The sequence below is a fragment of the Cottoperca gobio genome, chromosome 5 (genome assembly GCF_900634415.1).
Source record: "Cottoperca gobio chromosome 5, fCotGob3.1, whole genome shotgun sequence".
NCBI lineage: Eukaryota > Metazoa > Chordata > Actinopteri > Perciformes > Bovichtidae > Cottoperca > Cottoperca gobio.
The window spans coordinates 28,374,585-28,392,805 of NC_041359.1; the positions used below are offsets into that span (position 1 = coordinate 28,374,585).

Genomic DNA, 18,221 nt, shown 5'->3' on the forward strand with positions numbered 1-18,221 from the left:
AGAATTAATCCAGATGTAACAAATGAACCAGTTATTTTATTCCAACAAACAACTTGATACAGTCAAAAGTGAGAACACTAAATTAAAACAGTCTGTTCATATTGAGGGGGGTGAGCAGTAATCCAGGATCCAGACTGAGCACAGAGGAACTAATGCAGCGACGTCACTCAGAGCTTCTGCAGGTGTTTAGATTTCATTCCCTCGGCTCATGTTGGCCATCTTCAGCCGCAGGATCTGGATCTGCAGGCTGAGCTTCTCCCTCTCCAGCATCAGGTTTCCTCTCTTCAGCTCCAGCAGATCCTCGGCCACGAGCTGCGGGGGTACCGACTGAAGGTCAGGACCTGCAGAGGAGCAACACGTGAGTCCTGCAGCTCAGCTCGGGGAGACTGACCGGTCAAGAGTTTAAACAGTTTGGGGAATTGTTCACTTTCTGGGGAGAAATAAGTATAAAGTTTATAGAGCTGCAGGAATGAGTTCTTCAATCTGGAAATAATTTTAGCACTTCCTGTTAGCTCGTCTCAAAGTCAATGGTTTTATTTTTAGGGCTTACGCATTACCCCACAAAAATCTAAAATAGCCAATGAAATAAGGAAAACTAATCACGTTATTCATTATGCATCAATATTAATGTGTGTGTGTGTGTGTGTGTGTGTGTCAGCACAGCCAGGTCTTTAATGTGATGTCCACTGAATTTGTCAGTTGTCTCTGGAAATCTTAAGTTTTAAAATGTTGTTAAATATCTAAGAAAGAAACAACGGTTTTGTAGTTTTTAAAATCTGTCGTGACGTCTGTGTTGGAGGTCGGCTCGTGTCTCGCTCTCATTGGATGACTGATATCAACAAAAACACAGTTTCTAAATCACCCGATGAATGCCCTGCACCTGAACACATCTCAAAACAAAGAAGATTCTTCCAGTTGTTTTATTCACACAGACACAACCATTGCTTCTTCACACTTACTATCTGTAGTAGTAGAAGTACATAAGAACAAGAACAATAAGTATGCAAGTGTAGCGGTGCTGGTTACCGTCCTCTTCATGCGTCTGAGCCTTCAGCTCCACCTCCACGGGGTAATGGTCGCTCACTTTCAGAGCCTGAAATAAAAAGTTATTCATTATAACTAAAAATAAAAATCTTTTGTGTAATTATTGTTAAACGTGAACCAAGTTGCATTGAATACAATTCCACCAGGACTGAACTCAACACTATCATACTAATAATAATAATAATGAGTAAGACTTCATATAAAGTCAATTCAAAGACGCAAATTCACGCGGGCCGATGTGGAGGACGTGAAGATGCGTCATTCACGTCATTCACGTAAATCCATCCATCCATCGTCTACCGCTTATCCGGGATCGGGTCGCGGGGGCAGCAGCTCCAGTAAGGAACCCCAATCTTCCCTTCTCCGGGCCACATCCTCCAGCTCCGACTGGGGGATCCTGAGGCGTTCCCAGTGAGGAGATATAATCTCTCCACTGAGTCCTGGGTCTTCCCCGGGGTCTCCTCCCAGCTGGACGTGCCTGGAACACCTCCCTAGGGAGGCGCTCAGGTGGCATCCTTACTAGATGCCCGAACCACCTCAACTGGTTCCTTTCAACGTAAAGGAGCAGCGGCTCTACTCCGAGTCTCTCACGGATGGCTGAGCTTCTCACCCTATCTCTAAGGGAGACGCCAGCCACCCGTCTGAGAAAACACATTTCGGCCGCTTGTACCCGTGATCTCGTTCTTTCGGTCATGACCCAGCCTTCATGACCATAGGTGAGGGTAGGAACGAAGATCGACCGGTAGATTGAGAGCTTTGCCTTCTGGCTCAGCTCTCTTTTCGTCACAACGGTGCGGTAAAGTGACTGTAATACCGCCCCCGCTGCTCCGATTCTTCGGCCAATCTCTCGCTCCATTGTCCCCTCACTCGCGAACAAGACCCCGAGGTACTTGAACTCCTTCACTTGGGGTAATGGCTCATTCCCTACCCGGAGTAGGCAATCCACCGGTTTCCTGCTGAGAGCCATGGCCTCAGATTTGGAGGTGCTGATCCTCATCCCAACCGCTTCACACTCGGCTGCGAACTGATCCAGTGACTGTTGAAGGTCACAGACCGATGATGCCATAAGGACCACATCATCTGCAAAGAGCAGCGATGAGATCCTCAGGTCACCGAACTGCAACCCCTCTCCTCCACGACTACGCCTCGATATCCTGTCCATGAAAATCACGAACAGGATTGGTGATAAAGCGCAGCTCTGGCGGAGGCCAACATTCACGGGAAACGAGTCCGACTTACTGCCGAGTATCCGGACACAACTCTCGCTCTGATCGTACAGGGATTGGATGGCCCTCAAAAGTGACCCCCTCACCCCATACTCCCACAGCACCTCCCACAGTATCACCCGGGGGACCCGGTCATACGCCTTCTCCAGATCCACAAAACACATGTAGACCGGATGGGCGTACTCCCAGGCCCCCTCCAGGATCCTTGCGAAAGTGAAGAGTTGGTCCGTTGTTCCACGACCAGGACGGAATCCGCATTGTTCCTCTTCAATCAGAGATTCGACTACCGGCCGAACCCTCCTTTCCAGTAGACTTTACCAGGGAGGCTGAGAAGTGTGATACACCTGCACACACTTTCTGGTCCTCCTTTTTAAATAGGGGAACCACCACCCCGGTCTTCCTCCCAATCACGCCTCTCCAGGTGTCTCCATCGTTTCCCACGTGTGCGTTGAAGTCTCCCAGCAAGACTACGGAGTCCCCTAATGGAGCCCCCTGCAGGGCTCCATTCAGGGTCTCCAAGAAGGCCGAATACTCAGAACTGCGGTTTGGGGCATAGGCACAAACAACAGTCAGAGTTTTCCCCCCCATAACCCGAAGACGTAGGGAGGCGACCCTCTCGTCCACTGGGGTAAACTCCAACGCCTCACACCTTGGGCAACTCCGGAGAAGAATAGAGTCCAACCCCTATCCAGGAGTACGGTTCCAGAGCCAAGACTGTGCGTGGAGGTAAGCCCCACCAGATCCAACTGGTAGCGATCCACCTCCCGCACTAGTTCCGGCTCCTTCCCCCACAGAGAGGTGACGTTCCACGTCCCCAGAGCCAGCCTCTGCTGCCCGGGTCTGGTCCGTTGAGGTCCCTGACCATCACTGCCACCGTGTAAGACAGCGCACCCGACCCCAGCGGTTTTTCCCATGAGTGGTGGGCCCACAGGATGGATGGATGGGAGACACCACGTAGCTTCTTCGGGCTGTGCCCGACCGGGCTCCGTGGCAGACCCGGCCACCAGGCGCTCGCTGTCGGGCCCTCCCTCTGGGCCTGGCTCCAGACGGGGGCCCCGGGCTTCCTCCGGGCAGGGTCTCTCCTTTCCTTTTCCCTTTCTTTCATGAAGTCGTTTTTGAACCATTCTTAGTCTGGCCCCTCACCTGAGACCAATTTGCCTTGGGAGACCCTACCAGGAGCACTAGGCTCCAGACAACACAGCTCTCAGGCTTTTTACAAATCGGTATCATTAGGTTGTTATTTCGGCTTCAGTTTGATACGTTTTAGATCAATTAAATTCTGGCAAAACAGTGAACAGTGAACACAAGTCTGTGAAACTCCCTGAGCTGTGTCAGCAGATGATGTTATGAACCGAGACACGACGGCGTTTGGTTTCTTGACGTTTCCTGGACTTCCACAACAATGTTTGTACAAATCAGCAGAAGTGTTTATTTCGGCCAGGGTTGATGAAACGTTGTCGGTATCTACATGAGGGTAACATGATGGTAACATTATGGTAACATTATGGTAACATTATGGTTAACATAAAGTAACTACGGACCTGCTCCTCACTCAGTCCATAAGCCTTCTGGAAGTTGAAGGGTTTGGCGGAGTTTGGTACGACAGCCTCGACCATGTCGTCTCCGTAAACCACAATCCTGCAGCAAGAAAGAGTCAGTCACTCTCCTGCAGGTGGACAGGCTGAACAGATTAACGAATATACATCTCCATGAAATTTCCCCACTTCATTACTGACATGGAGACAGTTACTTTCTGTATTACAAGCTCACTGACATGTGATGTTTGAATATGTAAATGAGGCATTATGTTATTAAAGATGTGCTGATGTGCTACATGTCAGGATGTAAAGAGAAGTCTGGATGAAGCAGGTTCAAAGTGTTTCATGTTGTTCACATATCAAAGGTTTGTACAGATTCTGGATCTGTCTTTGTATCACTCCATAAATCACTAAATCCTGTCAACACACAGAACTCTGTGCATCTCCTGCATGTAGTGAGTGTAGCGTGTATAACATGAGCTGTGAGTGACATGTGAACAAAGCCCTCTGCACAAAGCTTCAGAATATAGAGAGGAATGTGTGTCTGTCGTGTGTGTGTTACCTGTCGTAGGTGTGGTCGTTGCGCGTGCTCGCCGTGGTGTCGACATCATCTCCGATCAGCCAGTGGAAGTTCTTGTCGCTACGGATACGGAGGCCCTTCATCTCGCTCTTGGAGACGTACAGACCGTCCGCGTTGAAGTCGCCGAGGATCATCACGTTCTGCAGGACCACAAAACATCAACGATTTAAATGTAAGTCTGAGACTACAAATGTGCACAAAGTGACAGTCAATGCAAAGATTTAAACAAGTTCAAATATTTGCTTAAATGTTGAATCAGAGATGGAGAATTGTTGTATCACCATCAATAAGCAGGATATCTACACGGACCTTTAAGACTTTAAGAAGAAGGAACACCATACACATGTTGTTACTTCAGCATCTGTTTATCGCTATTGAACCACAGCAACAGCTTATTTTGTGTTCGTACCGTCGTAGTAAACCAGATTAAATCAGCCAAAGTAAAACTACTTAATACAAAGGATCCCGTGTCTAACATGTGCATCTCTAACATGTGCATCTCTAACATGTGCATCTCTAACATGTGCATCTCTAACATGTGCATCTCTAACATGTGAACTGGACCGTTATCTTCTTATCTGACACACAAACACTTTTCTCATCATGTTGATTTGTTCTTTTGATGACTTCCTTCTCTTTTAATTATTAAAGAAGTTTAATGTTTCACGTTATTAACATTATGTTCATGTCCTTGCTGTTCGCTGACGGACACTATTCTAAAAGTGGATGTTGTTGATTTAAATGTCACTTTGAGGTCAGTTTGCAGAAGCTTTATTAATGTATCTGGTTATTTACCCAAAGCTTCCTGCAAACACTTATAGATGTAAATCATTTATTAATGAGCTTTTTCAGTATTACCCAGTACTGACAACAGTTCATCCTTTCCTTGTTATCCATTTGGATATATACATTTTTATAAAAACAAAACTTCCTGCTTTGTGTTGTTAACACTGTGATCCTCACATCTGTCCTCCACTTCCTCTTGACGTGCTGGAAGACGTCGTAGAGCTCGTCCAGCTCCTTCTCAGAGTCGTGTGGTTTGGTGTGAACTGGGATCAAAACCAGGTCCTTCAGCACTGTGGTCACACACACACACACACACACACACACACACACACACACACACACACACACACACACACACACACACACACACACACACACACACACACACACACACACCTTAGCAATAAAATAAAATTGTCACTATAAATATCTAATATCTAATAATATATAAATATAACCAGCTGGTGTCACCAAGGCTGTTTATGTTTAATAGTTTTGTATTATTTGCTCTTTATTCTGTCTCTTTATCAGTTACACACACAAGTTATTTTCTCCGCTCTAAAAACACACTAAGTTCCTTTGTGTGCACGACAGACGTCTTCTACCTGTGTTCAAGCATCTGAACCGCAGGATGTACGGATCTCTCGCGAAAACGTCTCCTCCCTCAGACACCTGGTCATCAAACTGATAGGAGCCCACCAGGTCAACGAGGTCATCCCTACACACACACACACGCGCGCGCACACGCACACACACACACACACACACGCACACACACACACACACACACACACACACAGAGATCAGCTGGTTTCTGTCTACCTGCGATCAGGAATCTCTGTAGATGTTTTTCCGAACACAAATGATGAATTATGAATGTAGTCGATATTGAATGATGAAAGTGTCTCTCCGTCTCCGACCTGAGAAGCCGTTTCTCGAGGAGTTGGGAGTGAGAACGTGTTGCTGCAGTCCGGGCTGTAAACTCATCTCAGGTTGTTATCTTTACAGGGACTCAGTGAGAAGCTGCGGCAGGTGAACACTCACCTGTACAGGAACATGAACTGCTCCTTGTAGCGCGTTCGGCCCAGACGACTGCTGATCTTCAGAGTGTAATGATGCTTCCTGTTGGCTCTGGACACAGACGGGATGTGAATGCTTCTCACACAGCTTCAGACCATCAATCAAACTAAAGACTTTTCCTGCAGGTTTTGTAATCATATAAATTCCTGATTTTACGTCACTCTCCTCTTCGTCTGCCCAAATCTACATCCCTTGTGAGGCAGCGAGATTTGAGAGATCGCGATATGGCGAGAATCACGAGATCGTGCGACGATAGCTCCGCCAGTAGAAACGGTATTGCAGAATCTCTACCGTCACATCGCACAAACCTATTGGTTTCTGTTTCCAAATTGTCGTTCAGACTACAGGGGACGTTCATTTGAATTTTGCCAGTTGGGAACTTATCTTTCGGATTATTCCAACAGCACGTGAATGCAGCACAAATGCCCTAACTGCTAAAACATAATTTGTGTATCAGCCCCAGTTCATCAGATGCGGTCCTTGGCGGAAGTAATATTAATAATTATAATAATAAAAACAAAGCTTGCACTCACTTGTTGAGTGCGTCCAGGAAAGTGTTCACGGAGTCTCCGCTGATGTCCACGACCTCCAGGATCAAGATGATGTCGTATCGAGACACGACCTGCGGAGGAACACAGGGACACGCTTGTTTTTAAACTCTGAGTCTGAGTCCTGATACATTCACTCATTTCATTAAAAACATACGTTTGGTTTCCATAATTATTCATTTCTGAAAGGCTTCAGCAACTTTCTTTCTCAGATTGTGACGATGAAGAAGCTGCATTTAAAATAAACTGCACTGAATATGTAAAGACACAAAGTTATTACATCTGTTGCATCATTTGATTCTACATTCACTTGTTGTTCAGGTAAAGAAGAATCAAAATAACTTTAACTTTAACTTTCTTAATGTAAGAATAACATTTCCACAGGAGCAGGTGTGTTTTATTACCTTAATCAGGATGTTTAGGACATCTGGGTCAGACACTTTGTTTTTTCCAAACTTCTGGATGTTAAAAGAAGCTATTTTCATGGTGTCTGCAGAGAGAAAGGAAAAACACTGAGGGGCGGTTTCACAGGCAGAGTTTAGATTAAACCAGGAATAGGCCTTAATGTGGACTAGTTAATCTAAAACATTTAAGTCTCTAGCATAAAAGTGGTTTAAGTTTGGTTTAGATAGTCGCAGACTATAGAGTCTTGGAGTAAGGTAAGTAAGAGTAAACGAGAACACCTGGTTAAGCCTCATTAGGTTGAGTATGAGCACATGCTGTTGGTGTGATGGTGCTCATGAACACCTGGAATGGATTCAAAGATATTAATTCTGAAGTGGATCTAGAGACAGAAGTCTGACAGGTGCAAAAAGAACACGTTCCAAAAACTTTAGTGAATATTAAAAACGCAACTAGAGCAAATTGTGTCGAACCGTCCAACTATAGAAAGTAAAAACCAAACTACTGCTGCAGAGAAAAGGAAAGAGTGGTTGATTTATATTTACCAAAATGACATGTAGAATTATTTCTGCCTTTATAGACTCTGTGGAAGAACCTTAAACTGGCTTTAAAAAGCTTGAGAGAGATTTAAGACTGGTGGAGGACCGGAAACAAACAACACCGATGAATTCAGGGACTTGCTGTCTGGAATTATAGACCAGAGACCTCTGGGTGGGGCACCAGAAACCTCTGGGTGGGGCACCAGAAACCTCTGGGTGGTGCACCAGACGATGACCATGTAGAAGGTCAGATGAAGACCTGAGCACTAATGGTAAATACACCACAGAAAGTGAATTAGTTATTTTGTCAGGTGATTATAGTCCCCTGTCAGTCTATCTTTTTCCACAGGTTTCATGTTGCTGGTCTGTGAAGCACAGTGACACACACACACACACACACACACACACACACACACACCCACACACACACACACACACACACACACACACACACACACACACACGCACACACACACACGCACACACACACACACACACACACACAGGTATTTGGTATTATACGAGTATCACTGTGGACCATGTGGTTATATTTGTGTTTCTAATGGTGTTCTTCTCCCAGAGGAAAGGAATCTGAACAGGCTTGAAGAGCCAGGGCACAGTGAGTGTGTGCCATCCACATCTGCTGTAGTGTCCCTGAGAGAAGATGGTGCCACCACCTTTCAGCAGAGAACAAGATGAGCATGCATGAAAAGTTAGCCAGAGAGTTTCATGAGCAAAGCATTAAATGAAACTCTAAATGAGGATTGCATACACCCCGGACACTGATGGAAAACCAGTTCTTATGGTTCCTGTACTCCTCAGCATCAGGAGTTGATGGACACTTGATGGGAACATGACATCTATGCAGCCAGTGACTCCTGGGAAGTGGCCATATTCATAGAACTGCACTTTATAGTTGTCTCGGGCAGCAGCATCAGGGAGCTTTATATAAATACTCCTCAATTCACAAATGGCCTCGCAGACTTTGTGAACTGTTCTACAATCAGTTGCTTCACTGACGCCACACAAATCACCAGTTTCCCCATGAAACGTTCCAGTTGCCAAAACCTGAAGTGGCACTTGGTGTGAAGTGAGTAAAGGCCTTCGTCTTCGAGACGAGGAGGAAAGGCTAGAGCAGGGGTCTTCTACGTTTTTCAGGCCAAGGACCCCCAAACTGGTGTAGCATGCAGCAGGGACCCCCTACTGCAGTGGTATTCAAACGAGGGGGGGTGCTGTCAGAGTTCTGTGTGAGAGGGGGTGGGGGATGTAAATGTGCAACAAAAAACAAACCCCTGCAGTACCTCCGTGGACCCCCTGGGGGTCACAGACCCCCTGTTGAAGACTTATGGGCTAGACTCAAGCATTTTCTTTGTACATTCTAAAGCGGTCTGGAAAAGTTATTTCATCAAAGTCATTTAACGGATTACTATCAACAAGTATCCGTCCGGCTGGCCTCTGATGTTCATCTTCATTTAGGTACTCCAAGCAGTCCATGCTGCCTCACAAACAGTTGGATTTAAGCAGAGGTTAAACCTGCCTCCTTCAAGGATTCATTTAAGATTCAATTTAGTCCCAGAGCAGCTCTAATCCTCTTGCAACCAGTTTAGTTTAATCCAGAGCAAGATAAATGCAGGACTATTTTAAGATGAGTCTGCAGGTCGCTGAGAGTTAGAACATCTTAAACTTTAGTCTGGGACTAGCCTTAAGCTCTGTCTGTGAAACCGCCCCTGAATGTTTTTGTATTTTAGTCGGGTTTGTGTCTGAACATGCACCGGCATGTGTGGTATGACTGTTTCTTTGTGTGTGTGTGTGTGTGTGTGTGTGTGTGTGTGTGTGTGTGTGTGTGTGTGTGTGTGTGTGTGTGTGTGTGTTTTAACAGCAGCCCCGTCTCATAAAACCTTGTTGACTCACCTCGCCTGCGGCTACAACACACTGTAGACACAGATGAAATGAAGATAAAATGCAGTTTCATTGATGTTCTGTGTGAAATGTGAAGAATTTCAAAACAAAATGTGATTAAATTCGAGGTTCTCTGAAATACTAAAATGTTTGTTTTACGCGTTTTTAAATGTTTGCAGGATTTACCTGATTAAAACGGTAAAAAATAAAAATATGATAGTAATAATAAATTATAAATAATAATAATAAAGTTTATAAAATAATAATGTTTTATTATTATTAAACCATTTTGTTGTTTTGATTGTTGAAGCAAAACTGCCCAAAACACATTTTTCTTTGACTTTTGTTTGTTGGACAAAAACAATTTAAACACGTCAACTCGAGCTCTGGGAAGTTTTATGAGTTTAAAAAAAGTAAATTGATAAATAATTGGCAAGATAAAAATAATAAAACAGTTAGAAATGAACTCTTTAATCATCCTGTTTAATGCATATTTATGTCATTAAAGTGTGTTTATTTACTTCATTTACTACATTTACTTCAGTACAGTTTTGAGTTACTTTACTTTAATTAAGTGTCTTAAAACCTCTGATAATACGATGCGTATTGGTGTAACTTCATATTTACCACATCCAGACTGGTGTCTGACTGTATCTCAGGAGTAATACTTTGTTCTAAGAAGGTAAGTGTTAGAACATTAGAAGCTCAGTTTCCATTCAGTAAATTGATTACACTGTGTTTTGTTTCACACACACATTTAGCATCAAGCTACAACAGTTTAGTCGCCGCAGGAATGAACTGTAGTTAAATATAATGAATGTTATTGACTCATAATCTCTGCTGTCAATCAAACAGGAGACACTTCTTTTAGTGGATCACACACACACGCACACGCACACACACGCACGCACACGCGCACACACACACACACACACGCACACACACACACAGGGATCAGATATCAGTGTTGTTTTCTGAAACTTGGCAGCCGTTTGTTTCTACCTGCTGGTGACGCTTTGTCTGCTCGCACTATCGACTGACGTATTCAGATCCTTAACTTAAGTAACAGTACAAACACCGCACTGTGAAAGTCCTGCAGCTGAAACCTTACTGAAGCAAAAGTATTGATTGTGCAGTAAAATGTTTCCTGTCAGTGTTTTATCTGATGTTTCTGCATTAATGTTCCTGCTGCAGATGTTCCCTCCTTCACATCCTGTCGGTAGTTTAATGTACACGATGCATCAGATTCTATCACATCCTCACATGTTTGGTATCTTTGTCTCTAAAAAGTCAACTGTTCATGAGTTCCTCAGAAAAACAGTTTCCAGCTTTGTGACATCATCTTCCAGCTGATCGAGAGGCTTTTTAAACTTTAGAGATTTAAGATTGTAATCGGAAAAGTAACTAAAGCTGTCAGACAAATACTCAAAGACTACCTCAATTATTTACTTTTGTGCAGTATTGAGTAAAACTAAATAAATGCAGAAAGCACTTTAACTCTGGAACCTTCTCACGTGTCAATTGTTGTGAATATGATAAGTAAACTATCTGTACTTCACTTCTGCACCTAAATAATGGTAACTAATATATTCCACCTGTTGTTTTAGGGTCTGCAGATGTTAACATGCTCCTTCATTGTCTAAAGGCATTTCAAACATCTCAGGTATTCAGCGCAGCGTGAAAGGAAACAAGACAAAGAGACAAGTTGTTTCTCACCTGCCGGACAAAAATCTGCTGCTGCGGACAAGACCTTCAAATCAGAAGAGTTTATTCCGAATAAGGATTAAATAAAGTGGAGAAAGAGGAGGAAAAACTTTGTGGATTCACAATGAAAGATCTTAGATCTGCAGCTTTGTATAGAGGGTGACCACAGGCAAGGTGATTGGTCGAGAGCCAACCAATAGCAGAGGCCGGACTGAGACAGAGAGAGGAAAACAAAACAAGGATCCCGCCCTCCATAATGGTTTCCTGTTGTGTGTGTAAAAAGAATAATGTGTGTGTGTGTGTGTGTGTGTGTGTGAGAGAGGATATCATCTGGTCACAATATTCTGAAAACAAACATAAACAGAACCATTAAAATGTGTGTGTGTGTGTGTGTGTGTGTGTGTGTGTGTGTGTGTGTGTGTGTGTGTGTGTGTGTGTGAGAGAGGAAATAGTTTTCCCAAATGACCCGACTATATTTGAGATTCATTTGAATTTTCCTTTGAACAAAAACTGCAGTTTACAGTTCGTACTCATTTTGTTTCTACAGATTTTTTTAAAAAGTCACTGAAACTAAAACGTATTAATATCACGTAGAAGTTATTTAGATGATTGTTTTTTTCTCAGATTTCTGATTTAATTTAAGACTTTTTAAAGACCCACAGTAAACCTGTAATACATGGAATCAGAGTTCCGGTGGAATCGCAATGCATGCTGGGGTGGCAAGCCTAGAAAAGTGAGCATGAACTCTACAAGGGCCGCCATATTGGATTTCTTCTCTACGTGTTTACATTGTATTTAGCTTATTCTTCAAGCGTGTTGTAAACAAACCTACTGCTCTACAATGAGTTCTGAACTCCTTTCTTATGATGAGGCTCAGATGTGGAAAGTCGAAGCTTTGAAAGTATTTTTAATTTAAAGGTTTCAGGAACAGAACTGGAGCTTATTGCCAGGGTGTTCGCTGCATCAGGGTGTTCGCTGCATCAGGGTGTTCGCTGCATCAGGGTGTTCGCTGCATCAGGGTGTTTGCTGCATCAGGGTGTTCGCTGCATCAGGGTGTTCGCTGCATCAGGGTGTTCGCTGCATCAGGGTGTTCGCTGCATCAGGGTGTTTGCTGCATCAGGGTGTTCGCTGCATCAGGGTGTTCGCTGCATCAGGGTGTTTGCTGCATCAGGGTGTTCGCTGCATCAGGGTGTTCGCTGCATCAGGGTGTTCGCTGCATCAGGGTGTTCGCTGCATCAGGGTGTTCGCTGCATCAGAGATGAGCATTGAGGAGCAACCAACAGCCAACGAAAGACTTTCAATCACAGAAAAAGAAAAGACTAAGCTTTTGGTTATGCCGAGTGGCGTTTCAGTGCCTGATCCCTTGACACTGCAGGATGGCCGGGTCAATGAAAACAACAGCATGACTTCTTGGCCGCCGATATACCTCAGCGATATAACATTATGTTTAATGTCTGACCCCCCAGGGAACCATGTCGAGTTTCATAAACGAACTTTGAACGAATACAAAGAAGGCAAAGCATTTAGACTGTTTGACTCTGGCTGGTTGAAACAAATATCTTTCAATCCTCTCACAGATTCTGAGTTTTGCTTTTTGAAAGCCAAATGTTCTCATTCAATGAAAACTTCCCAAACGCCACATTCGGCATGGATCTGCGCAGTCAAGAAAACTGAAGATATCATAAGTGCTTATTGCAGTTGTGTTGCAGGGTAAGCTATTATAAATATATACCTAACTTGTGTTTGTTAATTATCATAAAACTCAATATATAGAAAGTACATTTGTCAATATATAAATCAAGTAGATAGACTACATACCCCAGGTCGAGTTCAGGATCAGGGAATTCATTTGTTGGTTTTCCTTGCATGAAATGCTCACTGCAAATCCGCAAAGATTTCTTGGGCTCCCAAGACTTCCCATTGTAATCCTGTCTCTTTACAGCTTTGGTCCATGCTAGCCTTCTATCATTGTTCTTTAGTGCTGTTGGAAATGGAAATAGTTTGAACGGGGGCTTGCAGTCGCAATTTTTCATCAAACGAGTGCAATCGTGAAGCTCACAATGAGATTCTGCCCATTTATTTATCCTTTCACCGCACAATGTGTCCAAATCCCAGAACTAGAAGAGCGATGATTACACACTAACAACTAGCCAAACACAATGTAAACACGTAGAGAAGAAATCCAATATGGCGGCCCTTGTAGAGTTGGTGCTCACTTTTCTAGGCTTGACCCACCAGCATGCATTGCGATTCCACCGGAAGCCCGAAACTCCGATTCCATGTATGAGTCAGTCAGAAGAGAGATTGTCTGTACCTGTGAGGCAGCCTCCTTCACCTCCTCGGCTCCTTCGCCTCCTCGGCTCCTTCACCTCCTCGGCTCCTTCACCTCCTCGGCTCCTTCACCTCCTCGGTTCCTTCACTTCCTCGGCTCCTTCACCTCCTCGGCTCCTTCACCTCCTTGGCGTCGCCCCTGGGGTTAGTGGAGCCGGGCTGGAGGTGATGAGACACAACATATTAACATGGAACGTCCTCTTATTTGCTGATAGTCAACAAGGAAGATTGGCTGATAAAACAGTCCATCACCACTTTACACCAAGGAAAATGGTGCTTTAAAGAAGCTTAGTTTGACGATCATCTTGAGTCAGTATAGTGACGTCACGAGAATCAATACTTTGGTACCAAATCGAAGCCAAAATTCTGAAAACGTCATGATACTTACTACTTTCTACGGAGCTTATCGGTTCCTAAAGCACACAAGTCTGGCCGTGCGCCGGACCGCAGTGTTCCTCCTCTGCTTTCTCTCCCTAACAGTTTGCTGAACTCTCCGCACACACGAGACACACCCTGATCTCCCTGATAATGCCACATTGTAAAGAACACCAATCCGTGTTGAAATCGGCAGGAGAGCTAGCTAACGTTAGCAGCCGGAATCTGAGTTGACTTGTATTATTCATAAATGTGAATTTATGTCAAGGTAGAAGGTAAAGTATAACGTCATAATGTGTTGGGTTTAAATGTAATCTTATCTTGACAAATGTAGAGAAACGTATTGAAGTTTAAAGTTATTGGAAGGAGATGTTTTCACAGCAACGTAATGAAAGGAGTTGAATTCCATGGGATTTATTGTGCGTTTGTTTTTTTACCATGGTATCGAATTGGCAATCAGAAGCGTGACACTTATGGTATCGTGACATCGTTAAGTCAGGATGCATATTTGTCCTTATGTGAGATTCATCCACCATGTCTGATGAACATAAATCGGATCAGAGTGCACTCTTTAAATTATGATCACGAGATCCGGGTTCCTGGAAATCACGCTGGGCGTCTCTCCATCTGCTGGGATCAACACATTAAATTTGATTCTGATGTTTATCGTATTATATCAACAACATCGAGCGCCGACTGAATGCAGAAACTTAGCATATTAGCAAATTATTTGTAACTCTCGAGTCACTTCCAAATTCTCAAATGATGTCATAATTATTTTTGTTCTAACACAATATGCTTAGCGTGTGTTAACACAATAGAAAATCAGGCATGAAAATAGAATTAAACTGCTTTTGCTTCGCTAATGTTTGCAATGAAACATATTTTACACATATAACCTACAAACCTCTCTCTCTCAGAGAAAGATAAATTGTATTTTTTTGTAGAAACACATACTTTTTACGCCAATAATTCTGTAACAGTAAAACTATATTTCGTAGTTCACTATTTATAATCTTAATCATCTCTAGCAACATGAGCAGTTCGTGATTTAAGACCACATTAGAACAAAATCAAAATGTAATTCTCCTTTAGCAAAATTATAAATATAAAACTACTAAATAAATGATACTGTATGCATTAAATACATTTCATTTAGAGTATTGATGTGTACAAACAATAGTAATGTGCTAGAATAAGTTTTACATGAATAGCTTCGTTGCTAACACACAACAAAACTAGCAAGACAGAACGAGCTAACGTTAGCTTATCAGTAACGTGAGCTTACCATTGAAACAATCACTTCCGGTGGTCTCGTGGCTTCTGCTGCTCGACTTTAACAACTATTGTGATTTAGTTCTTCATGTTTCTCAACTTATGTGAAGCTCAATGTTGTTACACAGTTTTTATATTATAATAATATTTCTAGCTCAAAACAAACAAAATGGCGACTCCAGGAATCTCTACCGACATCGCGGACTTCCCCTCGTGCTCACGAAATGCACTTCAAAACTACTGTTAATATTAATACATGCATTATAAAACTACTGTTAATATTAATAAATGCACTATAAAACTACTGTTAATATTAATAAATACATTATAAAACTACTGTTAATATTAATAAATGCACTATAAAACTACTGTTAATATTAATAAATACATTATAAAACTACTGTTAATATTAATACATGCATTATAAAACTACTGTTAATATTAATAAATACATTATAAAACTACTGTTAATATTAATAAATGCACTATAAAACTACTGTTAATATTAATACATGCATTATAAAACTACTGTTAATATTAATAAATGCACTATAAAACTACTGTTAATATTAATAAATGCACTATAAAACTACTGTTAATATTAATACATGCATTATAAAACTACTGTTAATATTAATAAATGCACTATAAAACTACTGTTAATATTAATAAATATATTATAAAACTACTGTTAATATTAATACATGCATTATAAAACTACTGTTAATATTAATAAATGCACTATAAAACTACTGTTAATATTAATACATGCATTATAAAACTACTGTTAATATTAATAAATGCACTATAAAACTACTGTTAATATTAATAAATGCACTATAAAACTACTGTTAATATTAATACATGCATTATAAAACTACTGTTAATATTAATAAATGCACTATAAAACTACTGTTAATATTAATAAATACATTATAAAACTACTGTTAATATTAATAAATACATTATAAAACTACTGTTAATATTAATAAATGCACTATAAAACTACTGTTAATATTAATAAATACATTATAAAACTACTGTTAATATTAATAAATACATTATAAAACTACTGTTAATATTAATAAATGCATTATAAAACTACTGTTAATATTAATAAATACATTATAAAACTACTGTTAATATTAATAAATACATTATAAAACTACTGTTAATATTAATAAATGCATTATAAAACTACTGTTAATATTAATAAATGCACTATAAAACTACTGTTAATATTAATAAATGCACTATAAAACTACTGTTAATATTAATAAATGCATTGTAAAACTCAAAATATTTTATTAAATGATCACAACTGTCGTGTCTAATAACAGAAATAATTGGATTAAAAATTAGGTCAGTAGTTCAATTATTTATAACTGTATTCATTTTAACTCATTTTGTTCAGCTGTGATATGACAGTATCACCCAGTTTGTGCTCTTTTATCTCTTCAATATTTATATCTAGCCCTTAATTTGTAGTTTTATTAAGTTACCAGATAGATAGACAGACAGACAGACAGACAGAGAGACAGAGAGACAGACACACAGACAGACAGACAGATAGATAGACAGACAGACAGACAGACAGACAGACAGACAGAGAGACAGACAGACAGACAGACAGACAGACAGACAGATACTTTATTTATCCCCAGGGAATATGACATACATTACATCTACCGCTCAGTTGTGTGTACTGCAGTGTGTTATATCTATCGGGTTATGTGTTTTTTAAATGTTTTAAAACGGTGCCGTCCCTGCTGAAGACTTATTTACAGAATGTTTTGTTGACATAGTTTCTTGTTCTGACCTGTTTCTTGGGATAATGGAAACAAACTAAACATGAATTTGGTTTCATGTGTGTTTTTCCACAGAGACACAGACAAACTGCAAGACAGAACTTGTTTTGTTGTCTTCGTGCTCTTCCGATGAAAGTTACACAATGATACGATCTCAAAGCTGTTTGCATCACATTTATTATTTGCTCTCTTCAAAAAGTTACTTACATGGAAACACATCAACGATTACAAAAATAAATACAATCCATCCATCGTCTACCGCTTATCCGGGATCGGGTCGCGGGGGCAGCAGCTCCAGTAAGGAACCCCAATCTTCCCTTCTCCGGGCCACATCCTCCAGCTCCGACTGGGGGATCCTGAGGCGTTCCCAGTGAGGAGATATAATCTCTCCACCGAGTCCTGGGTCTTCCCCGGGGTCTCCTCCCAGCTGGACGTGCCTGGAACACCTCCCTAGGGAGGCGCCCAGGTGGCATCCTTACTAGATGCCCGAACCACCTCAACTGGCTCCTTTCAACGTAAAGGAGCAGCGGCTCTACTCCGAGTCTCTCACGGATGGCTGAGCTTCTCACCCTATCTCTAAGGGAGACGCCAGCCACCCGTCTGAGAAAACCCATTTCGGCCGCTTGTACCCGTGATCTCGTTCTTTCGGTCATGACCCGGCCTTCATGACCATAGGTGAGGGTAGGAACGAAGATCGACCGGTATATTGAGAGCTTTGCCTTCTGGCTCAGCTCTCTTTTCGTCACAACGGTGCGGTAAAGTGACTGTAATACCGCCCCCGCTGCTCCGATTCTCCGGCCAATCTCTCGCTCCATTGTCCCCTCACTCGCGAACAGGACCCCGAGGTACTTGAACTCCTTCACTTGGGGTAATGGCTCATTCCCTACCCGGAGTAGGCAATCCACCGGTTTCCTGCTGAGAGCCATGGCCTCAGATTTGGAGGTGCTGATCCTCATCCCAACCGCTGCACACTCGGCTGCGAACCGATCCAGTGACTGTTGAAGGTCACAGACCGATGATGCCATAAGGACCACATCATCTGCAAAGAGCAGCGATGAGATCCTCAGGTCACCGAACTGCAACCCC

The 18,221-nt window shown here is 42.1% G+C and overlaps 2 protein-coding genes across 3 annotated transcripts in view; both read right to left on the minus strand.

Annotated features, from left to right (window-relative positions):
* Positions 1-80: 80 nt before the first annotated feature.
* Positions 81-11,484, minus strand: dnase1l4.1 (deoxyribonuclease 1 like 4, tandem duplicate 1). Of its 2 annotated transcripts, XM_029432076.1 has the most exons (10): positions 11,359-11,484; positions 7,207-7,292; positions 6,788-6,876; positions 6,219-6,305; positions 5,780-5,892; positions 5,352-5,464; positions 4,371-4,528; positions 3,812-3,908; positions 1,027-1,093; positions 81-341 (listed from the first exon to the last, which is right to left on the minus strand). In XM_029432076.1, exons 2-10 carry the CDS (start codon positions 7,285-7,287, stop codon positions 187-189), a joined length of 960 nt encoding a protein of 319 aa, XP_029287936.1. In that variant the 5' UTR covers positions 7,288-7,292; positions 11,359-11,484; the 3' UTR covers positions 81-186. The 2 variants fall into 2 exon arrangements, with proteins under 2 accessions (XP_029287936.1, XP_029287935.1); XM_029432075.1 differs by lacking the exon at positions 11,359-11,484 and having other exon boundaries at positions 7,207-7,483.
* A 2,295-nt stretch (positions 11,485-13,779) lies between these two features.
* LOC115007816 (serine/arginine repetitive matrix protein 1-like) overlaps positions 13,780-18,221 on the minus strand; it is a gene marked incomplete at its 5' end in the record, with an annotated part of 11,782 nt that continues 7,340 nt past the window's right edge. Inside the window, one exon of the mRNA XM_029430818.1 lies at positions 13,780-13,836. Within this exon, the coding sequence (XP_029286678.1) occupies positions 13,780-13,836 (57 nt within the window). The remainder of the gene's footprint in view (positions 13,837-18,221) is intronic.